The sequence below is a fragment of the Micromonas commoda genome, chromosome 8, assembly GCF_000090985.2.
Source record: "Micromonas commoda chromosome 8, complete sequence".
Classification (NCBI taxonomy): Eukaryota; Viridiplantae; Chlorophyta; class Mamiellophyceae; order Mamiellales; family Mamiellaceae; genus Micromonas; species Micromonas commoda.
In genome coordinates this window covers 190,707-213,427 of record NC_013045.1, presented here as the reverse complement: position 1 = coordinate 213,427, position 22,721 = coordinate 190,707, and the positions used below count along the sequence as shown (strand labels likewise).

Below are 22,721 nucleotides of genomic sequence, written 5' to 3'. Positions count from 1 at the left end.
CGAGACGGGTCACTTCTTCCCTCTGCCCCTGCCGCGGCCTCGCCCCCTCCCTCCCTTCGCGGCGCCGCGGCCCCGCCCCCTACCGCCCCGCGTCGCGGGCTTCTTTTCCTCGTCCTCCGCCTCCTGCGTATCCTCCTGCTTGGCGTCTGCCTCGGCGTTTTCCTCGGCGTTTTCCTCGGCGTTTTCCTCGGCGTTTTCCTCGGCCGGCTTCTCGGCCTCGTCGCTCTCCACCGACGCGCCGGCCGGATCCTCAGCGGCGGCGTCGGGCGGCGCCTCGACCGTCTCCTTAACCTCGGTACCTTCGGGCGATACCTCGGCGGGCGGCGCCTCTCCCTTCTCGCCGTTCCACCTCGCGATGGCGCCGGCGAGTATATCCTTCAGCAACGGACCGCGCTGGCCCTCGGTCCGCTCCGACTTGGACTTTTCGCAAGACGCCAGCACCGTCTCCACGAGCTCGCACCCGCGTTCCACGGCCTTCTCCGTCTTGGAACGCACCGTCACGCTCTTCGTGTCCTGGTCCACCTCCATCTTGGTCCGGGTGACCCTCTCCAGCCGTTTGATCGTGCTCCCGTTCTTCCCGATGATGACGCCGACGAGCCCGCGGGTGTCCACCGTCCGACGGAACCGGCCGGCGGCGACATCCTTCGCGTCGCCCTCGTCGCCATCGTCGTTCCCGTCGTCGTCGTCGTTCCCGTCCTCGTCCTCGTCGACGCCGCCCTGGAGCCTGGCCAACACGCCGCCCTTAGCGGCGTCCTTGGACTTGGCCGCGATTTCGTTGGCGGGGTCCGGCGGCGGAATGGGCTCGCCGGCGACGATGGCGTCAAACGCCGCGCTCAAAATCTGAAACGTGATCTTCGTCCCGATCTCGTTGCTGACGACGGCGCGGACGAGGGCGACGGCGTGCGCGCGACGGTTCGAATCCGCGCACTTGACCCGAACCGCCATATCCTTCTGCGCGATGAACATCTTCACGTCGGCGATTTTGCACAGCATGGCCATCGTCTGCCGCTTCTTGCCGATGACGCGCGACATCATCATCTTATCGGCGACGGGGACGAGATCCTCGTCCGCCGAGGCGTCGCCCTTGTCGCCCTTGTCGCCCTTGTCGTCGCCGTCGGACGCGTGTTTGGCTCGCACGTCGTCCATCGTGGGCGCGGGAAGCCCGAACCTTTCGGCGCGCGCCCTCATCTTGTCGAGCTCCTCAGCCATCCAAGCCGGGTCCTGCGCCGCCGCGGGCCCCTTCTTGGCCTTCGGCGCGGGCGTGTCCGCGTCGAGAGACTTGCGCTTGAGGAGCCCGCGGAGGTCGCCGCCGGGGTTGTTCGGTTCCCCGTCCCGCGGTCGGTCGGCGACGACGCGCGGTCCCCCGCGGTCGAGCGGAAAGCCTCGGCCGGGTTTCCCCCGAAAGTCGATGCCGTTCTTCGCCAACAGATCCTCGATCATGTCCCTCGCGCGCTCCACGTCGGGGACGCGACCGACGATGACGACGGTCGTCCCGTCGCGCTCCGCGCTCACCTTCGCGGACGTGGCGTGCTCGATCTTCTTCACCTGCGATCCCGCGGGTCCCACCACGAGTCCGTTGTTGCCGCGGGTGTCCACCAGCCACTCGGCGCCCGCCGGGTCGTGGTCCAGCGTGGCGGGCGGTCCGTCCGCGAAACCCCCGAGCCTGGCGCGGACGGAACGGGACGGCGATCGGTCGCGCGAACCCCCGCGCGCGTCGCGGCTGGGCGACCGCGCGCGACGCCGATCGCCGCCCGGTTGGAAGGGCGCGGGCTCGACGGGTCCGGGCCCTCGATCGCGCGAGTCCCCTCGCGGCGGACGGTCGAAATCGCGGCTGCCGTCGCGGCGGGGCGGTCGATCGAACGGCGCCATCGCGGTTGGATCGCCGCCGCGTCCGCCCCCGCGCCTGTCCCAGCCGGAGTCGCGCTCGCGAGCGGCGGCGCCCCGGTGGTTGAACTCCGGGATCGCGCCGGGTCCGGGCCCTCGATCGCGCGGGGGCGGCGAGCGGGAACGCGGACCACCATCCCGCCGGCCTCGCGGCGCCGGCGCGCGTCCAAACTCCCTCGGCGGCGAGTGCCGGTTCCTGCGGTCGAGGGGCTCACGCGGCGGCGACCGACCGCGCTCCCTCGGCGGCGGCGACCGACCCCGAGGGTTGTTCGCGAAAGCGCCGAAACCAACCTGCTCGCCCACGCGGAAAACCCTGTCCAGAGCCGCTCTCACCGCGTTGACGTCCCCGACCCTGGGCGGGGGCATACCCCCGTTTCGACACGCGGCGACGTACGCGTCCCACTCCACGCGCGTCGGTGCCGAGTTGGAGATGACCCCGAGCGAGTGCGCTCGCTCCGCCACCTGGTCTCGCTCGTCGATGAGTCGCAGCACCGGGTGCGTCGGGCCCGTCTCGGCGTCTGCGTCGGCGAGCGGGGCGAGCGCGCCGCCGGCGAGCTCGCCCACCTGGTACCTGCCGCCGCCGACGCCGACCCTGACGATGGCGCCGCGCGCCGCGCGAAGGGCGTCGAGGGCTCGGTCGACGTCCTTGCCCGAGCCGGTGCCCGGCCCGTCCACGCCGACGCAGCACAGCTGGTGGATGCGCGATCGCGAGAGGAACACCGTCGTGGCCTCCTCCAGCGTGGCGGTGGCGTTGAGGTCGAGGGGCGGGGGGGCCCGCGCGGGCGATCGCGGGAGGGGGCGCGCGCGATCGGGGAGTTCGAACCTATCCCTGTCCCTGTCCATACCCCTGTCCCTGTCCATACCCCTGTCCCTGTCCATACCCCTGTCCCATTCGCCTCTGCCGGGAGGGGGACCGCCGCGCCTGCCGTCGCGGAAATCGCGAGGAGGCGAGCGCGGAGGGTACCCGCGCGGTTGAGGTCCCCCGCGCCCGCCGCGGTCGTCCCAGCCGGAGTGGCGGCCTCCGTGCGTCGGCGGTGCGCCTCGAGAATCTCTGCGATCGCGGAATTCCCTCTGCGGCGGCGGCGACCGACCGCGCCGCATCGGCTCCATCCCCCGCCCGTGCGGACCGTGCGGACCTGAGGGCGGCGCGTTGTTCCAGTCTCCGCCGTTGCTGAACCGGCGGGCGTTTTGGGGCGGCGGCCTATCGCGGCTGGCGCTCCTGCTTCGAGAGGCGACGCGTTTGTTGCTCGGCCTTCGATCCTCCTTGTCGTCGTCGTCGTCGTCGTCGTCGTCGTCGCGCCGTCGGTGACCTTCCGGCTCGACGTGCCGAACGTCGTCGTCGTCGTCGTCGTCGTCCCGCGGCTCGGGGGTGTCGGACCGCGATTTATCGCCGTCCTCGTCGAAGTGGTCGCTCTCGTCCCCGCCCAACGAGATGAGGTCGTCCTCCGCGTCCGCCTGAGCCGCCGCCAGCTGTGCGGCTCGCTCCTCCTCCTCCTTCTTACGCTCCTCCTCCTCCTTCTTACGCTCCTCCTCCTCCCTCGCGAGACGCACGGAGACGGGAACGTCGGGTTCGGGCTCGGGATCCACCGCCGCCCATCCCGTGGCGTCGCCCCTCTGCTGATCCTCGGGCTCGGACGATCCCGCCGCGAGTTCCACCTTGGCTGCTGCTCTGCCCGCCTCCGCCACCGCGCCCCTCTGCTTCTTGCCGAAGAGCTTGAAGTGCTTCTTGACGTCCCAGTCGATAAACTTGAGCCCCGCGGGGTGGCCGCCGGGAACGTCCATGCCCTCCATGCTGTCGAGCAGCGACTTGTTCGGTGGCGTCGCGAACTCGATCGCGGCGACCGCGAAGGTACCCTTGTCGCGCTGCTCCTCGCTGCCGACGGCGACGCGGGAAACCTTGCCGGCTGTGGTGAACATGCTCGTCACCGACTGATGATGTTGAAGGCGAGTGGATCGGATCGGGGGAGGACGTCAGCGTCGGGGAATGCGAGTCGAGGGGACGTCGAGGCGCCGATCGCGCGAAGTCGGCGCTTCGTCCGAGGGAATTGAGCAGGGATCTGGGCGAGATCGCGCGGGCGACCGCGATCGAGGCGCGTACCTTGGCGGTGGACGTCGCGAGGGGCAGCCCCCGCGCCAGCACCGTCCTATCGGGATCAAACTTCCTCACGTCGTCGTCCGCCATGGCGTCCTCGCGGATTTGCTTCGCTACCCGCGCGACTGTGAGTGCGCGTCACGTCGCAATCTTACGTCGGTTGGTTGCCGCCCGGCTCTCACGAATCCCTGCTGCGCGCTGTCGGCGGGCGATAAAATCACGTTGCAAAGGCCTGGGGAAAAACCTGGAGCTGCAAACAAGCTACTAGAGGTACCTTCGTGGCATGCGATGAAACTCTGGTGACGCCTCGAGGAATTAGTTCGTCCACTGCACTTCGTTCGTCGCGTCGGCTATCATATCGTCCTCCGTCCCGTCGCGTCGTCACCCTTCCCGTCCCAAGTCAAACCCCGTCACAGCTTCTTGAGCTCCGCCTCGAGCTCCTTGAACAGCCCGTCGAGCCGAGCCTTACGCTCCCCCGTCGCGCCCTCGGTCCACCGAGCCCTGACGGGACCCAGCAGGTGACCCTTTCGCAGCCGAAAGTGCGCCATGATGACGTCCTTGAACGCCGGGTGCGGCTTTTTAAGCGACTCGATCATCGCCCACCGCAGCGTGTTCTCCACGACGGCGGCGTCGTATTGGTCACTCTTGCTCCTCCCCTCGGGGGTGCCGATGAGCCTCTCGAACCCGGGCTCGTTGAAGTACGGCCTGGGGCACAGGATTAAGGACTGGATCGACACGATGACTTGCAGCATCGTGGACACCGCGGGGTCCCACGTCTCGCCTTTCCCGCCCTGCCAAGTCCCGAGCAGCGAGAGGCACACCTTGCCGTCCTTGTACAGGTTCGGGTTGGCTCGCCACCGACCGCCGCCGGTCGTCTTGAACTGAATCTTGGGCGCGTGCGTCGGGTACCCGCTCGGGAAGAACGCGTCGAACACGAAGCACCCGCCGTCGTAGGGCGTGTCCTCCGGACCAGTTATCATGATGGACCAGATGACCGACTTGGCGTCGTCCACTCGGACAAACGCGGATGAGCTCCGATTCAGCGGCAGCGCTCCGCCGGCCAACCCGGCAATCTCCTTCGCGACTCGGGATATGTGCGGACCGGATCGGAGGTCCACCCGCGCCTCGCCGGCGTACGCGTGCCCGGCGGCCAAGAGCTCGGCCGAGTCGTACGTGAAGGGCCTCAACGCGGATTGGTACGCTTCCTCCTCGGCGGCGGCGTCGTCGTCCCCCTCGCCGCCGCCGCCGCCGCCGCCCTTCTTCCCCTTGCCCTTACCCTTCCCCTTGCCCCGCGTGGAGACCCCGCCTTCGCCGCCCCCGCCGCCCCCGGAAGCCCCGGACGCGAACCCCAGCGCGTGCGCCGCCGCCGAGACGGACTCGCCCGCGTCGAGGATCAAACGCGCGAGCGCAACCTCCGACGCGATAGCCTCCCGCTGCTTCGCGCGCCTCCTCTCCTCCTTCTCGGCGACGTTGAGTAAGGACGACGCGACCGGGGACCTGACGCCCCCGGGTTTGGCCATGACGGGGGACTTGAGCCCGTGGCGGGCGGTGTTTGGTCCGGACTCGTCGTTGGATCCTAGGGTTCCGAGGGATTCCTTGGAGGGGGAAGGCAGCGACGCCGTCGCCGTCGCCAGCGCCGCGACTTCGCACTCGTCGACGGACTTGAGGTAAATCTTCGCCTGCACGGCGGCGTCCTCGAGGGTTTTGACGAGGGCGGACGCGTGCCCCTGCCCGGCGGCGCCGTCGATGAGCAAACAGTCGGCGCACCGCGACTCGGCGAGCGCCCTGGCGGTTCGCATCAGCGACGAGTAATACGCGGACCTCGCCGTCATGTTCATGAAGGAGCAGTTCTTGAGCTCCCTGGCGAGGAACTGCGGGAGACTGGACGCGCGGATGAGCACGTCCGCGCGCGACGCCTCCGCGTCCGTGAGCGTCGGCGGGGCGGCGTCCGCGTCGTCCCCCGCGTTCGTCACTCGCTTGCGCGTTTTGCCCGGTTTCCCCGACGGGTTCAGGGGCAACGCCTCGATGAACCGAGTAGCCTCGACGAGCAGCGTGAGCACGCTCTGGTCCTCCGCAGCCTGCGCGCCCCTCGCCGCGGCGGCGTCCCACGTCTGGCTGCCGGCGTCCCCGTCGTCCTTTCCGGCCCTTCGCGGGGTGTCGTGCCCGTACCCGGTGCCCTTGGCCCAGTACTCCTTTCGCTTATCCGCCTTGGCCTCCGACGACGACTTGAGCTTGATCTTGCCCGTCGACCCCGGCCCCGGGCCCGCGCCCTTACCGTCGCGGCTCCCCGGGGTCCCACCCCCGTCTTTCCCGCCTTTCCCGTCTTTCCCGCCCACACCACCCGCCGCGCCGCCCGCGCCGTCCTGAAGGACCCTCGCAAAGTCGACGATGTCCGCGTCGTCTCGACCAAACTCTTCCTCGTAGCCGCGCCGCGTGGCGCCAGATTCCGTCTCCAGCCGGATCTCTTCTTCGTACATCTCGTTGTATCTGGAAGGTATCAGCGGCCCGCCGCAGGAGGTTCCGCACGCGGCGAGCCTGGCGAGTGCGAGCTCCAGCCGCGAGACGCTGTCGACGTAGGCGCCGTCGGGGAAACGTTCGATCTCGTTGAGCTCAGACGCCAGGTCCACGCGCGCGAATTTTTGGAGGAAAGCCCTGAGGTGCTCGACGACTGACTTGATCGGCCTGAAGGGCTGCCAGTTGCGCAGGTGCAGCCTGGGGTGCGCGGTCATCGCTCCGGGAATGATCCCCGCGAGCTTCGGCCGCACGAGCTCGACGCGAGGCGGGTAGAACGGGTACAGGTCCGCCATGAAGTGCAGCCTCAGCTGAACGTACCCGTACCCGTTCACAGCCTCCAACGTCTCGAGATCCTCCGCCAAGCCCGACCCGGGATCGAAGCCTCCCATGAACTTGACGTCCCACACGTACACGTCGTGGTCCACCGCGTCCACCGCGAGCTCCGGGTCCATCCGCTCCTGCAGCGCGAACAGCTCCGTGGAGAGTCGGGTGAACGCGCCCTTGCTCGAGAAGATCTGGTTACGAGCCGCGGCTTTCATGTCCCACGTCTCCTCGCCCGCCCCGCCGTTTGCCCCCTCGTTCGCCGTCTTCTGCGCCACGCGGCGTTCCTCCCGTTCCACGCACTTGCGCTTGTTCTGGTAGAGCCTGGTGAGCTGGTCGGAGTTGAGCTCGCCGGGCACTGACGCGTCGACGCCGGTTTTGGCGCCGTCGGCGTCGGAGTCGTCCTCATCCGAGTAGGCGTAATGGTCGTCGTCGTCATCGTCGTCGCCAGCTGTGGACGCGTCGGATCCCCCCGCGGCGGAGACGCGGCCGGCGTCGTCGTCATCGCCGCCGCCGACGACCTTGTCGTCGCCCGGGGCGTCGATGCACGCTTCGACGACTCTCCGCGCGTCCTCCTCGCAGTCGAAGACCCGCCCGATGGCAACGACCGCGTTTTTGAGCGTGAGCGAACCGGCGCGGTCGGCCACCTCAGCGTTGAGCCTCGCGATGGCGGTCTCGTCTCGGTCGTCATCGCTCATCGCCACGAACGATCCTTTCGGGTAGCCGTCCTGCGTGCCGAGCGGGAGACGCGAGCGATGGGTCAGGGCGACGGGCACGAGGGTCGGTCGGATTCGAGGAGGCGTGAAAAGGGGCGGGTGCAGCGATCGACGGGTTTGAAGCGCACCTCGAAGATGAGGGTCAGGTTGCTCGTGTGGCCGCGCGTGAGGGTCACGGAGACGCAGACACCGTCGTCGTCGGCTTCGAAACGTTCGATGACGCGCGATCCGGACGCTTTCACCGCGTCAATCAGCGCTCTCGCGTCGCGCCTGAGCGTCGCCATATCTTAAACTATCCGACTCGACCGCCCCACAACCTGACGATGAATGAATGAGATCGGCGCCCCTCGTCGCGGCGCGGCCTCGGAGACGCACCGAGCGCGCGATTCCACGCGCGCGGGTCGGAACGTCGTATCTCGAATCCGCCCCCGCGCTCCAAAACGTCCTCGGACGCGCGAGCTTCCTCCAGCGGGCCTCACGAGCGCCGAAAGTGAAGCGCGACGACGCGCGGGCACATTTTTTGACCTGCTGACTGGCCCGAACTTCTCTCCCGCCCCCAACCTGCGAGAATGTTGACAAGACGGGGCGAGAGCTGCTTGGGCGCCCCACTGCAGGCGACGCGGCCGCGTGGACACGGAGAGAGGGATGTCCGGCGTGCCGAGGGCCGAGGGCGGCGCGGAACTGCGCGGTAAGCGCGACGCCGAGGGCGACGGCGGCGAGACCGCGCCCGCCACCGCCCGAGGGGAATCGAAGGGAGACAGCGGGGGAGGGGGCGGTTCCCTGGGAGAGCGGCGCGGGGGCAAAATCGCGGGCGGCATCCTCCTTCGCGACGGTGGCGGCTCGGGTTCCAGCGACCACGGCACGCGCGCGGCGCAGGCGCTGCTCGAGGCGCACGGCGGCGTGTGGCTCGGCCTTCTCCGGCTCTCGGACGAGCCGTGGAGGCCGATAACCGCGAGGGGGCTGCGCGAGGAGGACCTGAGACGCGTCGGTTCGGGCGAGGGAAACTCGTCCCGAGAGACGTCGCTCTCGGACGACGTCAGCGGCAGCGGCAACGACGAAAACCCGGAGGTGACGATGGACTCGCAGGGAGAACCCGCGGGCCCGGCGACGATGTCAGGCGACGGCGGATCCGTCGTCGGCGAGGACGAGGACGAGGCCGCGACCGACGACCGGCCGGAGAACCGCGGAGAACACACACAGATCGCGTCAAAAAATCGAACCCGGTCGACGGGCGGCTCCGGCCGGGGGCGCTCCGACTCGCCCCACGCGCGCACCGCCGGAGAAGGACCGATCCCTCGCGAGCACGGCAGGCACACGCGCAAACGACGCACCAGCAAGTCCGAGAGCCGCAAGGGGTCCTTCTCAGGCGCGGGTTTCCTCGACGCGAGATCGGGCAGAGCCGGCGCGGCGAGGGGCCTCGGTGGCGTCTCCGGCGAGTCCGTTCCGCTCATCTCGTGCCCGATGATCGCGCGCCCGCCACCGGGGGACGCGGGGATCCCGGGAACGGAGCGCGGGGAGGGACAGGCCAGGGCTGCCGCGGCCGGGAGCGCCATGCCCGACGTCATGGAGGCGTGCCTGGTGCGCCCAATGTCCGACGGATGGCCGGACGCGTGGAACCCCGTCGCGCTGCTTCGACTCTTCCCGTCGAGCGCCGACCCGGACGCTGGAACCGCGTTTGATAAGCTGAGCGAGGTACTGACCCCGAGGGAGGACGACGAAGGAGGACTCCCGGAGGAGGGAGACGAGGCCGAGACCGGCAGACAGGGAGGAGGAGGAGGAGGAGGAGGAGGAGGAGGTTTTGGTGGGGAGAAAATTGGGGGTTTTGGTCCGGCGGGCTGCGGCGACGCCGCGGGCGGCGGCGACGACTCCACGCGCGCGCAGCTGGCTCGAAGGTCCGAGTCGAAATCCCCGCGTCTCAAGTCGCCCGAAGCGTCCGCGGACGGCGGCGGCGTGGTTGGAACGGATCGATCGATCGGACCGACTGGCATGGACGTCGACGACACCGGGTCCGTGCACAGCGGCGGGAGCATGGCCGGGAACACCGGCGGCCCGGTGTCCGAAACCGGGCCCGCGATGCGCCTCGCCGCCGCGCGCGTCGAGCTGGAGGGTGGGTACGTCGCGTTCGTCGTTTCCGACGAGTTGCTCCCGGCGGACGTGCGACGGTCGGTGGCGGCGGCGGGCGGTGGAGCGCCGTCGAACACAGCTGGCGCGGCTGGGGATCCGTCTGGCACAGCTGGCACAGCCGTAGCCGGCGGGGACGCGTCGGAGGGGTCCGACGGCGGATCCGGGAAATCCTCCGGCACCGCGGAGGCGCTCGGCGCGGAGAAGAGCGGCGACGTCTCCGAATCCGTCGGATTGGAGAGGCGACAACAACACGGCGGCGGGGTGGAGAGGGCCCCGACGACGGCGCCCGCGCGGACGCTCAAGGATTTGCTCGGCGACGCCGCCGCCCGTAGCGGCGCGAAGCGACCCCGCGCCAGGCCGGGCATCGCCGCGGTGCGAGCCGCGCAGTCGGCGAACCTTCGAAAGCGCCCGCTGTGGGTCATCGTGCAGAGCGACGAGCCGCACGCGCCGCACGAGGCGTCGCAGACCCCGGTGCCCGCTCCCGACGTCCGCCCCACTCGGGGCATCCTGCGGCACAGGCACTCGAAGCCCCCCCAGTACGGACTCCTGTCCTCCAGGCACATGCCCGGGCACCAGACCCCGCCGCCGTACGGCAGGTCCTCGTCCGATATCATCGCCGGTCACGTCGCCGGCGGCGCCCTGGATCAGAGGGTACCGCCCAACTGGCTCGCCGCCGACGGCACCGTGGGTCTGTCCTCCCCCGGTCGCAAGACGGGCGAAGAGTTTGATCACGAGGAATTTCACTTCAGCGACGACCCGGGCTCGTCCCCCGACATTCACTCCGGCGTATCCTCCGGCGAATCGTCCGGCGACGAGGGTTTGTCGGGGGACGAGGGCAGCGACGAAGGGCGGGACCCGCTGAGCACGACGGCGGCGTCTGAACGCCATCTGAACGCAATCGAATCGTGGGGACGGAGCTCCGCGGACGCTCCCCACGTCGTGGGCGGGCTGGACGCGGCACACGGCGCGCACGGCCAGGTGGTGAGCGGTGACGGCACGAGCGACGGGAGCGACGGTTTGCTCGTCGCGTCGCCGCTGCCGACGATCCCCGTCCCACCCTTACCGGTTGTGCCGGACGGGCATACCGTGGGATCCGGGGTTGACGGCGCCGGAGTCGACGGCATCCCGATATCCGCGCCGATATCCAACCCGCCCCCGCCGGATATGATGGGCGACGACGATGGATCCCCCGCGACGACGGGGGGGCTTCGCGACGGAGCGCCGGACGGCGGCGGCGGGCGCGACGCCGTCGGAGTCGGCGCGATTGAGAGGCCCGCGATGAACGTCCCGCCGGTGCCCATCGACGGGATGCGGTTCGGGCTCCTCGGGTTTGACGTCGCGCACTCTCACATCCAACGCCTGCTGTCGACCGCGGAGTCGAGGGGGGCGCTGTTCGTGGCGCATCCCACGCCGGACAGCGTGGACCTCATCGTGATGCACCCGCCGTTCCTGCCCATGCTGGGGTCGCCCGCTCTTCCGTTCACCGTGGGTGAGTTTTTAAGGCGAAGGAGCGTGAGGTTCGCGCTGGGTCTGAGGCACCTGGAGCTGTGCCTGGAGCAGAACAGGCGGCTGGATCCGAGGAGGGAGACGCTGGAGGTGTTCCCCGCGGGGGTGCTGCTGGTGGTGGACGAAAGCGCGCTGCTGAGCAGCGACGGCGTGATCGAGAGGCTGGCCAAGCTCCTGGGCCAAGCCGCCGCGGCGGCGGCTGCCGCCGCCGCCGCCGCCGGCGAGTTCCACTACGGCGCGTCCGGCGTCCGCGAACCCCCGCCGTGGCCGTGGGCCATCAAGGTGCACCAGCAGATCTTCAACACGCTCGTGCTCCAGAAGATCAAGGCGCAGCGCGCGCCCGCGCTCCCCACCCCCGAGGGCAACGCCGCGCGAGAGCAGGCGGTGTATCGCATCGAGAGCGTGCTGAAGGCTCTTCACAACCTCCGGCAGCAGGGCGACCGGTCCGTCCGCGCCGCCAGGCTGCTCGGGATCACGTCCGAGGAGGCGTGCCGCAACGACATCGACGATCCGCCCCAGCCCGTGCGTGACGCCGTGAAGATCGCGGCTAAGCACGCCGCGCTGTGCCGCGTCGTCTTTCTCGTGTCGGAGGATCAAAAGTCGCTCGCCGCCGCGCGGCAGCAACGATCCATCCTGTCCGGCGGCGTCGACGCCGCCGCCGCCTTCCTCGAGGAGCTCATCGCGGAGATGTGGAGCGAGACGGTGACGGCGTCCGCGAAGCCGTGGGCCAACGGCGTGGGTTCCAGCGCCCGAGGGAGGGAGGGACGCGGCGACGGCGCGGATTCTCACAACGGGGGTGGGAGGAACTCCTCCTTCGACGGGACAGCCGGCGACGCGTCGGACCGCGAGGGACCGGACCCGTATGGAGAGGTGGTCGGTCGCAAGAAGGGCAAGACGGACGGTCGCGGGTCCTTCGTCGACCCGGCGCCTCCGGGCTCCCCCGACAGCAGGGCGGCGAGGGCGGAGGGGGACTCGGATCTACGCAGCGGCGGCACGGATTCGGGGGGCGAAAACGACGGGAGCCTGGCGAGCCTCGGCGGGGGGTCCATCGCGGACGGCGCGTGCTCGGGGGACGAGGCGGGAGGTCCCGCGATCGAACCCGGCGGTGGGCAAAAGGAACCGAGGGGCGGCGGCGACGGCGGCGCGACGAACGGCTCGTCCGGCGGCGGCCACGGCGGCCACCACCACCACCACCACCACCACCACCACCACCACTCGAGTCAGCACTCGGGGCACCACTCGGGGCACCACCACCGCTCCCCCAACCACCACCACCACCACGGGCACCAGCACCACGCCAGGCACGAGGGTCACTTCACCCCGGGCACCGACCACGCCATCTCCCCGGGGCGAAGGTCCACCGCGAGGCACTCCACGCAAGCCGTCGCGCTCGGCGGCGAGAACGAAAAGGGAACAGCCGCCGCCGTCGCGAACGCGCGACTGTTTGCGCGTCGAGATCATTTCTATCCCGACGGGGGCCGCGGGGGTTCCGGGAGAGGCACTCCGCGGCTGTCCGGCGACGCGGGGGGTTCCGTCGGCGGCGGCGCGCCCTCGGGCGGGAGCCAGGGCGACGGCGGCGCCGGCGCCGGCGGCGGGATCTCCTCGGCGCCTCGCCGCGCCACGCCGGCGAATTCCGTCGACGGGGGACTCTCCTTTTCCGGAGTCTCCGGCGACGCGTCCGGCGACGAGGGCGGCGGGGGATCGACCGCCGGCGAACTCGCCGCGGAGACGTCCGGGCCGGGCGTGACGTCGTCGGGCGAGGGCGAGTACCCGGGCGGGGCGGGCGACGAGGGTACCCGCGCACGCGACGCCGACAACCGCGGGCGCCGCTCGTCCTTCGGCGGTAATTTGTCGGGGGCGGAGCGCGGGGGCGGATCCTTCTCCGGCATCGTGTCCGGGGTGGCCGGAGGCGGGGCGTCGTCGGGCGGGTACGGCGGGACGGTGTCGTCGCACCGGCCGGGTCATCGCGAGTTCAGGGGCGGTTCCGGCGGGGTGTACCGGGGCGGCGGCCACGGGAGCCACTCGTCATCCGCTCGGCGCCACAAGTCGGTTCGCTTCGCCACCACCATCGACGACGGCGGCCAGAGGACGGGCTCGCGCGGCCGGTACTCGCCGCCGCCGTCGCCGCCGAGGAGCGTGGGAAGGGGCGTGGGAAGGGAGGCGAGGGAGGACACGCCGCCGGGGTCGGCGGCGAGGGGCGCGAGGGAAGACACGCCGCCGGTCCCGGCCGATCCGACCGATGCCGTCGACGTGGCGCTCGAGCCGCCGCCAACCGATCCTCCGGAAGAGCCCCCGAAGCCGCCCGATACGGACGCGATGGAGGTGGTGGCGACGGTGCTCGGCAAGAGGAACGCCCCCGACGCCGACGGGGACGGGGACGGGGACGGGGACGGGGACGAGTGATGCGCGGGGAGGGAGGGATTCAAACGTGATCGGCGTCGACGTCAGCCGCGCGTCGGCGTCGAGCGATGAATGAAATAAATTAAACCTTTGGCTATCATCATCGTCCGGTGAGGTGCGACATGTCGACGTGCGCGTTCAGGCTCCGCAGGTACGCCTGCCGCCGCTTATCTTCCGCGTCCGTCCTCGCGCTGGTCCCCTCGAGCTTGAGCTTGATCTTCTTACCGCTCACCGCGCTGATTCGTTTGCGGTCGCCGCCGTCGGAGTCGCCGGATGCTTCACCGTCGCTCGACGACGACGACGACGACCGCCTGCTCTTCTTGCTCTTCTTGCTCCTCTTCCCGTCCCTTCGCGACTTCTTCTCTTTCTTCCGCTTCTTTCTCTTGCCCTCCTTCTTCCGTTTCTTCGATCCCTTCCGGTCGCTGTCGCTGGAGCCGTCCCGTTCCTTCCGCTTCCTCGACGACTTTTTGCCCCGGGATTCCGAGTCGCTGGAGTCGTCGTAATTGCTGCTCGAGTCTGAGTCCCCGTCCGCCAGCCCCATCGCCGAGGGCGGGCGGCCCACCGCGGCCTCCAGGTCCAGGTGCGCCGCGAGCGGGTCGTTCGCGGTCGCATCCGGCTTGGACCCCTCCACTATCCACCGGCTCTTCGGGTCCGAATCGTCGATCTTTCGGACCCAAGTGCTGTGCAGGGGAAGGGCGGCGCCGGACCGCGCCGCGGTCTCCATCACCCTCTCCGCTCGACGACGGGCGTCGTCCGTGTCCACGTTCATGTTGAACGCGGACTTACCCTGATTCCACATCGCGGCGGAGACGACGGGGAGGAAAGGGCCCGCGCCCGAGCAGAGTGCCCCGGCGGCGTGCTGCTTTTTGGCGAGCCAGGCCAGGTATCCGTCGGCACCTTCCAGTCCAGGGAGCGGGTCGTGCGTGAGACGAAGGCGGGGTGCTTCTACCCTCGGACAGACTCGTCGGCTCCTCCGGCTCGCGCCATGCTCAAAGGTTTCTTCGGAGGCAAGAGACCGCCGGAGACGCCGCCCTCCCAGGGCGCGACCCGCGGCGCGGACGCGAGAGCGCGCGCGTCTTCCGTCTCGGCGGAGGCGGCGGGAGGCGTCGTCCTCGGGCCGTCCGAGGCGCGATCGACGTCGGAGCGGAATCCGGAGCGCAGGGACCCCGACGACATCCCGGATGGGGACATGCCCGCGCTGTTCGAGCGATGTCAGGACCTGCTCGCGAAGACCGCGAAGCGCGCGGACATCGGCGCCAAGACGGTACGCGGCCCGCGACCCCTCACTTTCCGACTCTCTCTCAGCGCGCGTCGTCCGCGCGGGACGCCTCAATCAATTATCGAGCCACCAGAAAACGTACTTTTCGCCCCATGACGACGACGACGACCCACCCATCTCCCTCACGCAGCCCGAGGACGAGAGCCGCCAGTTCCTCCGCCTCAACATGATCAAGCGGCTCGTGGCCAGGCTCCGCGCGGGCCTTCACGAACCCGACGTCCTGGACGCGGGCGAACGCGCGGCGTGGGCGGCGCAGATTGAATTCCTCGAAGAGGACGTGGACCGCGCGGTGGAACGCGTCACCGGCATGGCGCACGAGAGGGACCCGCCGACGCCGAAACGCGACGCCGCCGCCGACGGGCGGGGCCACCGACACGGCAGCTCGGAGCGGCAGCTCGGGGGAATGTTCGCGGGTCTTCACGTGGGAGGAACCCCCGCTGGCTCTTCGCAATTCTCGGGCGGCGCGGACTCGGGTGACCTCTTCAGCGGACTCGACCTGACGCCGCCGCCGCCGCCGCCCGCCGCCAGCAGCGGACTCGACCTGACGCCGCCCCCGCCGCCGCCGCCGCCGCCCGCCGCTGCCGTCCCTCCCCTCACGGTCGGGGGCGTCGCGGGCCTCGGCATGCTGGACGAGGCGATGTTTGGCGACGGCGGGGCGGCGGCGGAACCCGAAAGCGCCGCGCCTCCCGCGTCGTCCCCCGCCCCTTCCTCGACGACCGGGGGAAAGAACAGACGGCGAGGAAAGGTGCGCGTGGGATACGCGAGGGACGACGACGCCTCGGGCGCGCTCGACGAGCGACGGATCGGTTCGCCGGAGAGCGCGGTGATCTCCGATGGCGGCGGACTCGGTGCCGTCCCGATTTTGGACCCTTCCGAGCCTTCGCCCACGGAGCCCGTCCCGGCGGCTGATCCTCCTTCCGAGCCTTCGCCCACGGAGCCCGTCCCGGCGGCTGATCCTCCTTCCGAGCCCTCGCCCACGGAGCCCGTCCCGGCGGCTGATCCTCCTTCCGAGTCTTCGCCCGGATTCGAACCCGAGACGTCCCACGCCCCCACCAACTCGACCGCCGCCGCCGCCGCCGCGCTCCTCGCCGCGGTTCGAACCGCGCAGACGTGCGAGCTCGAAGCGGCGGCTTGCGAGCGACGGCAGATGAGCCTGTGCGAGGCGGAGGATTACGACGGCGCCGAGGCTCTCAACCAGGTGGTGGACGATCTGAGGGCGAGGGCGTTACAGGCGGAGGCGGAGGCGTTTAGGGCGGAGGCGCTCGTCGCCGAGGCTTTGCGAGACGCAGTCGACGCGATTGAGAAGAGGGCGTTAAAGGCGGACGCCGCGGCTGACGCGGCGGACGCCGAGGCGAAGGCGAGAAGGGCCAAAGCGAGCGGACTCGAGGAGGAAGAGGAGGAGGACGGCGCGGCGGCGGCGGCGGCGCGAGCGAGGAGCGAATCCGCTCGAGAGGTTCGAGACGCCGCCGCCGACGACGCGGCGAGGGCGAGGACGAAGGCCGAGGCGGCGCGGGACGCGCGGGACGCGGAAGTGCGCGAGAGCGAGGAGTTCGCCGCCCTGACGCGCGCCAAGTCCTCCGCCGAGTCGGCGCGCGAGGAGAGGGAGGCGCTCGAGAGGGAGATCGAGTCCATGCGGCGGGCGCTTGTCGAGAAGGAGTCGGCGTTGGAGAGGGTGGTGGAGCGGGAGAAGGTTCTTCGCGAGGAGGAGGAGAGCGCGGCGGCGGCGCTGACGCGAACCTCGGAATCCGCCGACGAGAAGGTCGCCGCCGCGGAGGCTGACGCGAACGCCTCGTCCGCGGCTCTCGTCGCGGCGGAGGCGGCCTTAGCGGAGGCGGCCGACGCGGCCAAACGCGCGGACGAGGACGCCGTCGCCGCCAAAAACGCCGCAGCGCGACTCGCCGACGAAGCCGAGGCGTTACTAAAAACGGCGCAGGCGTCGGCGTCCGCGGCGCGGGCGGACGCGGGGCGCACGCGCGACGCCCTTAACGCCGTCGACGCCGCCAGCCGCCGTCTCGAAGCCGCGACCGCCAAGGAACGAGAGCTGGAGACGGCGGAGACGAACGCGTCGCGTAGAGCGGTGACGGCTGCGCTGGAGAGACACGTCGGGAAAGACGTCGTCGCCGGGGCGATGACGCGGTCCACACCCGGTGCGCGTGGGCCCGAGTCGCTTCGCAAGACCGCGGCGGTGCGTCGCGCCGAGTGCGACAGGCTCGTGACGGAGGCGGAAGGCGAGGAGGAGGCGAAGCGAGCGGCGGCGGCGATGCGGGATTTTAAAGAAGCCGCGGCGCGATCGAAGGCGGCGAAGGACCTGAGGGAGAGCGCGGAGGCGGCCAAACGCGAGGCGGACGAGCTCGAAGCCGACGCCGCCCGGATGGAGGCGGAGGCGGAGGCGGAAGACGACACCGAACCGAGGGATGGGGACGGCGAGGCGGAGGAGTCGACGCCCGCGGATCCCACCGAGGCGTACAAAAAGTTGAAGGCTTCGAGGGAGGAGGCTTTGGTGGAGACGTGGCGGGCGAGGCGGCGGCGAGTGCTGGCCGAGAGCGCGGTCGAGCCCGAGGACTCCCCCGCGTCCGTCGCGCTGCGTGCCGTCGCTGAGGTTCTCGAGGCGAGGATTAAAAGGCGCGAGCGCGAGCTGGAGGAGGACGCGAGCTGAATGTAGTCGTACCCGTAATCTGATGAGGTGAAAATACAAAGGCGAGCCGCGACGTCGGCGCGGTCACTTGCCCGCGAGCTTCAGCGCCAGCGCGTACGCCTCCTTCTTCTTCGCGCCGAGCTCCGACGCGGCGCGCTTGGACGCCTCGCTCGGCGACGTTCCCGCGTCCATCATCTCCTTCAGCGCCAGCTCCAAGCCCGCGCCCGTCGACCTGTCCGACTCTTTTTCGCCGGCGCCGCGGGACCCCTCCACGACGAGCGTGATCTCGCCGCGGGGTTGGCGCGTCTCGAACTCGGCGATCGCCTCGGACAGCGTCCCCCTCCAGAACTCCTCGTGAACCTGCGGGTGGGGGGGTCGGGGGGTCACGAGCGGTGAGTAAGTCGGTGAGCGCGTCGGTCGGTGACTATATTTTTCCGGAGGTTTCCGGCGCGAGAGGCGTTCGGTACCCGGGGGGGCGGAGAGGGGGCTCATGCTTTGGTGGTGTGTTTTCGTCCGCATCGCTGCCAGTCGCCGCCACCACGCGGGGTTGGAAGCCCCGACGGCATCCGGCTTATACGTGGCTCGAGACGTGCTGTTTCAAGGCACATGATTTGCGTAATCATCGCCGCCCTCCGCGCCCGGGCCGAGAAGACAAAACCAAAAACCAAAAACCAAAAACCAAAAACGACGGGAACCGCGGCGCACACCTTCGTCATCTCGCGACACACGCAGCAGTTCCTGTCTCCGAGCGCCTCCGCGCAGTCCTTCAGCGTGTTCACCAGCTTGTGCGGGGGCACGAACGCCACCAACGACCCTTTAATCGGCCTCAACGTCTCCAACTTTTTCCTCCTCGCGCCCGATTTCGGCGGGAGGAAACCGCAAAAAGTGAAACCCTCATCCACCGGGATACCCGCCATCGCGACCGCCGCGGCCGCCGCGCTGGGACCCGGGATCGGAAACACGGCGATCCCCTCCTCCGCGCACGCCGCCGCGATGTCCGCGCCGGGATCGGCGACGCCCGGCGTGCCAGCGTCGGACACGAGCGCCAGGGAAGCGCCCCGCCGCATCTTGTCCAGGAGCGGCTCTCGCCGACGCCGCTCGTTGTGCGCGTGGTAGCTCACCAGCTTCAGGGGCTCGATCGAGTACCGCGCCAGCAGTCGCTTGGTGTGCCGGGTGTCCTCGCACAGCACGGCGTCGGCGCTTCGGAGAATCCGCAGCGCTCGGAGCGTGATGTCCTCGAGGTTCCCGATCGGAGTTCCCACGAGGTACAAACCGGGTTCCAGCACCGGGTCCTCCGCCGTGCGCGGGTTGTACCCCAGCGCCAGCGCCCTCGCGCCGATGCCGCCCGGGAGTTGGTTGTACAGCGGACGTCCGTCCTCGTCGCGATCGACGAAGGCGGCCGCGTCGTCCTCGTCGTCGGAGTGGACGCCGCCGACGGAATGTAACGGGTCTTCGTCGTCGTCGTCCCAGTCCTCCATGCCGAGGTTGCCGAGCGGGTCGCCTCCCTCCGCCCCCCGGTTCTCCGCTTCGCGTCGTCTCGCGCGCGCCCTCTCGCGCCGCTCCTCGTCGGTGAGCGCGCCGTCGCCGGGCTTGCGGTTCGCGTCCAAGCTCTTGTAGTATCGCGAGCCGTTCTTCTCAAACTCGGCGAGCTCGGCGTCGTAGCCCTCGTAATCCTCGGGCGGGACGGACGGATCCTTGCCGTACACGCTCACCGCCCACCTCGAGTGGTACGGACGCCGACACTGGTGCGCGCGATGTTCGTGCCGGCGAAGCCGCGAGGCTCCCCAAGACGGTTCGGGACGCGCGCGAATGTCGTGGCGGCGGTTGTGGCGTGACGTTGGGTCGTTGTTGAGCGCCGGCGGATTGGCGGTGGGGCGAGGTGATGCGCGCGCCGCCGAAGGCGATGCCTCGCCCGCGCATCCGCGGGCGATGAGGCGGAGGGGCTGCGCGAGCATCGTGAGACCCCGCCGCATCTGCTGGGGGCGCGACGGCCGCGCGGGGGGTTCTGCGGGGCTGGCTGGCGAACAGCCGACGACAAACACGACGAGTCCCGACAGCCTGACAGCGCGCAGCGCGCGACTCTCCCACCTTCTCACTGTGCTATCATAAACCCTCGGAGGCGCGCCCGCGCTCCTCACACGCAGACGGCCACCGCCGTATGCACCGAGTCGGCATCGCGACCCGCGCCGCGATCGCTGCGACCACCGCGGCGACCTCCGCGGCATCGACGACTCCGACGGCCATGCGCGTCGCGATGTCCGCCGCGCCCGCGCGCGCCACCGTCGCGGCGCGAGGAAACAACACGTCACGCCTCGCCACAATCCGCGCGAGGATGGCCCCTCGCGGCATCCACCACGCCGCGTCCCCCCTCGTGTGCGCCGCGGTGCGTGACCCGTCCGTCCACCGTCCCGCGCCCCGCGATGAACCGTCCCGCGCCCCGCGTACGACGTCTCGCGACGACGACGCGCGCGTTCGACGCGCCCCGGCTGTCACTCGCGCGACGGTTCCGGTGCTCGCCCGGACCCCCGAAAAGTTATCCATTCAATTCTATCCCGGACGCTCGCTCACCGCTCCCTCGCCCGCCTTCCGCCGCGCGTCAACAGGCTCCCGCGACGACCGCCGAGGCCGGTACCGAGGCTACCCCCAAGACCGAGCGCCGCAAGCGCGTCCTCTCCGGCGTCCAGCCCACGGGCTCCATCCACCTCGGTAACTACTTCGGCGCGATCAAAAACTGGGTGAAGATGCAGGAGGAGTTCGACGCCTTCTACTGCGTCGTCGACCTCCACGCCATCACCGCCGGAGCTCACGACCCGAAGGAGCTCATCAAGTCGACCCGGTCGTCCGCGGCCATCTACCTCGCCGCCGGGCTGGACCCCGAGCGCTCCAACGTCTTTGTCCAGTCGCACGTGTCGGCGCACTCCGAGCTGTGCTGGCTGCTCAACTGCGCGACCCCAATCGGCTGGCTCGAGAAGATGATCCAGTTCAAGGAGAAGGCGCGCAAGGCTGGCGAGGACGTGAGCGTGGGTCTGTTGGACTATCCGGTGCTCATGGCGAGCGATATCCTGCTCTACAACGCGGACATCGTGCCCGTGGGCGAGGATCAGCGGCAGCACCTGGAGCTCACTCGCGACATCGCCGGGCGCGTCAACAACCTGTACGGAGGAGGGAAGTGGAAGAAGATGGGCCCGAAGGGATCCAGGGCACCCTCGGGAAGGTTCAGGGGCGGGGACATCCTGCGCGTCCCCGACGCTTACATCCCTGAGGCTGGCGCGAGGGTCATGTCACTGACGGACGGTTCGGCGAAGATGTCCAAATCGAACCCGGCGGAGGGCTCGAGGATCAACGTGCTGGACACCCCGGACGAGATCGCGAAGAAGATCAAGCGATGCAAGACGGACGCCGTGGAAGGGCTGGAGTTTGGCGACCCAACGCGACCGGAGGCGACCAACTTGCTCACCATCTACCAGCTGTGCACGGGCATGACCAAGGAGGAGGTGCTCAAGGAGTGCGGCTCGATGCGGTGGGGCGATTTCAAACCGGCGCTCACCGACGCCGTCGTCGAGCACCTCTCGCCGATCCAGGCGCGTTACGCGGAGATCATGCAGGAGGAGGGGTACCTGGACGGGGTGCTCAAGAGGGGCGCGGACGCGGCGAACGAGGTGGCGGAGAAGACGGTGGCCGACGTGAGGGACGCGATGGGTTTCATGGAGAGGATTCGATGAGTTCGACGCGTTTTATAGAGACGTTCGTTTACACGTAGAGACGTTCATTTAAACATCGGACCTCCGCGTCCGTATCACAGCTCAGCTTTAGTCTCGGCGTCGTCGGGGTGGGGCGTCTTGGGCGGGGGCGGATCCCTCGGCGGTTCCTCCCGTTTCGGCGGCGCCCGCACAAACTCGGCAGCCGGCTTGATCCTCTGCACCACGGGCTCGCCCCCCGCCGCGATCCTCGCCGCCTCCTCAGCCTCCTTCTTCTTGCGGAGCTCCTCGGCCACCTTGTGGATGGCCAACGCCGCCTCCCACGCCTCCAACTCCTCCTCCGTCATCTCCTCGATGGGTTTATCCGGCTCGGGCGGCTTGGCGTAGCTCGGCTCGATCGGCGGCTCTGTGGCGTTTGCGGTGACGTTTGCGGTGCCTTCCGCGTTGACCTGCGACTCTCCTCCCGCCGCCGCCGCTCCCGCCGCGGCTCCCGCACCCTCCCTTCGCATCCTGTCCATCTTCGCGATGTGCGCCGGGTCCTGCGGGTCCACCTTCCCGACGGATCCGGCGATGCCCTTGGGAACGTCGTTGAGGTCGAAGAGGTCCAGGATGGAGTCGTGCGCTTTGTGTATGTTGATAGCCTTGGTGTTCTCCGGCGCGATCTTGTAGAGACCGACGAGCACGGCGGTGAGGGCGCCAGCCAGGCCGAGTCGCTTCACCGCGCCGATCCTGCCGACGACGTTGCCCGAGGCGTCGAGATCGTCGAACTCCCACATCGGCGAGAAGACCTCGTCGATTGGGATCTCGTCGGATGTGATGTTGGGCAGGATCCAGAAATGCCGGCCGGTGAGGAGCCAGACGACGGCGAAGACGACGGTGCGCACGACGAAGACGACGAAGAACAAACCGAGGATGGATAGGCACGCGTAGAGCACCATCTTCTTCATCCATATCGGCGCCAGCGGGAAGAGGCACATGAGCACGATGGCGAACGCGGCGAGGCAGGAGAGCAAGATCGAGGTCCAGGACATCGGCCGATCGTACCGCCAGCCGTAGAAACCCTCGCCGTCGTCGGTGAACTTCTGCATCTGCCGCGGCAGGGTCTGCATGAACTTCGGGAACTTGACGCGGCGCGTGCGGCCCGGCCTCGGGTCCTCGTAGACGCGATCGATGCGGAAGAAGTACCCGTCGCGCATGAGCCGCTCGCCGATCTCGGCGATCTGGACGTCGCGCTCCTTGATGCCCGGGTTCGCCGGGGTGGGTTTGCCGGTGATCGCGGGCGCGTACTCATCCAGGAGGCCCGGGTGCTTGCGGAGCAGGCGGAAGAGGTCCTTCCCGCGGAAGTAGTCGATGCGCTGGTAGTCGTCGAGCCGCGCGTTCCGGGATTCCGGCCCCTTGGAACCGCGGAGGTGATACGCGACGGCGCGGACGGGATCGTGAAGCGGATCCTGCTTATCGCCCCTCTTCTTGTCCTTGCCGGCAGCCTTCTTATCCTTGCCGGGGGTTCCCCCGGTCGATTTCATCGCTGCGGAGGACATGGCCGGCGACGCGA

The 22,721-nt window shown here is 69.6% G+C and overlaps 7 protein-coding genes across 7 annotated transcripts; 3 read left to right on the top strand and 4 right to left on the bottom strand.

The window, feature by feature from the left end:
- Positions 1–9: 9 nt before the first annotated feature.
- Positions 10–7,509, bottom strand: MICPUN_101773 (predicted protein; the record flags this gene model as incomplete). The annotated part of the gene is made up of 3 exons (XM_002507787.1): positions 10–3,813; positions 3,983–4,101; positions 4,446–7,509. 3 exons carry the CDS (start codon positions 7,507–7,509, stop codon positions 10–12), a joined length of 6,987 nt encoding a protein of 2,328 aa, XP_002507833.1.
- Positions 7,510–8,172: 663 nt separating this feature from the next.
- Positions 8,173–13,560, top strand: MICPUN_60526 (predicted protein; the record flags this gene model as incomplete). The annotated part of the gene is made up of 1 exon (XM_002508072.1): positions 8,173–13,560. One exon carries the CDS (start codon positions 8,173–8,175, stop codon positions 13,558–13,560), a length of 5,388 nt encoding a protein of 1,795 aa, XP_002508118.1.
- A 94-nt stretch (positions 13,561–13,654) lies between these two features.
- Positions 13,655–14,356, bottom strand: MICPUN_60525 (predicted protein; the record flags this gene model as incomplete). Its single annotated transcript, XM_002507786.1, has 1 exon — positions 13,655–14,356. The coding sequence occupies one exon, from the start codon at positions 14,354–14,356 to the stop codon at positions 13,658–13,660; it is 699 nt and encodes a 232-aa protein (XP_002507832.1). The 3' UTR covers positions 13,655–13,657.
- A 186-nt stretch (positions 14,357–14,542) lies between these two features.
- Positions 14,543–17,492, top strand: MICPUN_101771 (predicted protein; the record flags this gene model as incomplete). The annotated part of the gene is made up of 2 exons (XM_002508071.1): positions 14,543–14,821; positions 14,967–17,492. The coding sequence occupies 2 exons, from the start codon at positions 14,543–14,545 to the stop codon at positions 17,490–17,492; spliced, it is 2,805 nt and encodes a 934-aa protein (XP_002508117.1).
- Positions 17,493–18,042: 550 nt separating this feature from the next.
- MICPUN_101770 (predicted protein) lies at positions 18,043–18,949 on the bottom strand (the record flags this gene model as incomplete). The annotated part of the gene is made up of 2 exons (XM_002507785.1): positions 18,043–18,063; positions 18,179–18,949. The coding sequence occupies 2 exons, from the start codon at positions 18,947–18,949 to the stop codon at positions 18,043–18,045; spliced, it is 792 nt and encodes a 263-aa protein (XP_002507831.1).
- A 673-nt stretch (positions 18,950–19,622) lies between these two features.
- On the top strand, positions 19,623–21,276 carry MICPUN_108728 (predicted protein). Its single transcript, XM_002508070.1, has 2 exons — positions 19,623–19,854; positions 20,075–21,276. Exons 1-2 carry the CDS (start codon positions 19,804–19,806, stop codon positions 21,191–21,193), a joined length of 1,170 nt encoding a protein of 389 aa, XP_002508116.1. The 5' UTR covers positions 19,623–19,803; the 3' UTR covers positions 21,194–21,276.
- A 285-nt stretch (positions 21,277–21,561) lies between these two features.
- Positions 21,562–22,692, bottom strand: MICPUN_113904 (non-selective cation channel-2 family; the record flags this gene model as incomplete). Its single annotated transcript, XM_002507784.1, has 2 exons — positions 21,562–21,641; positions 21,726–22,692. Coding segments are annotated over 2 exons (1,047 nt in total), but the record flags the coding sequence as incomplete, so codon positions are not given.
- Positions 22,693–22,721: the final 29 nt, after the last annotated feature.

What these genes read in the sequence shown, in the direction of transcription:
- MICPUN_108728 (XM_002508070.1), top strand. Translation starts at nt 19,804, where the DNA reads ATGGCCCCTCGCGGCATCCACCACGCCGCGTCCCCCCTCGTGTGCGCC. An exon ending in CCCCCCTCGTGTGCGCCGCG is followed by an intron (nt 19,855 to 20,074) that starts GTGCGTGACCCG and finishes GCGCGTCAACAG; the next exon opens with GCTCCCGCGACGACCGCCGA.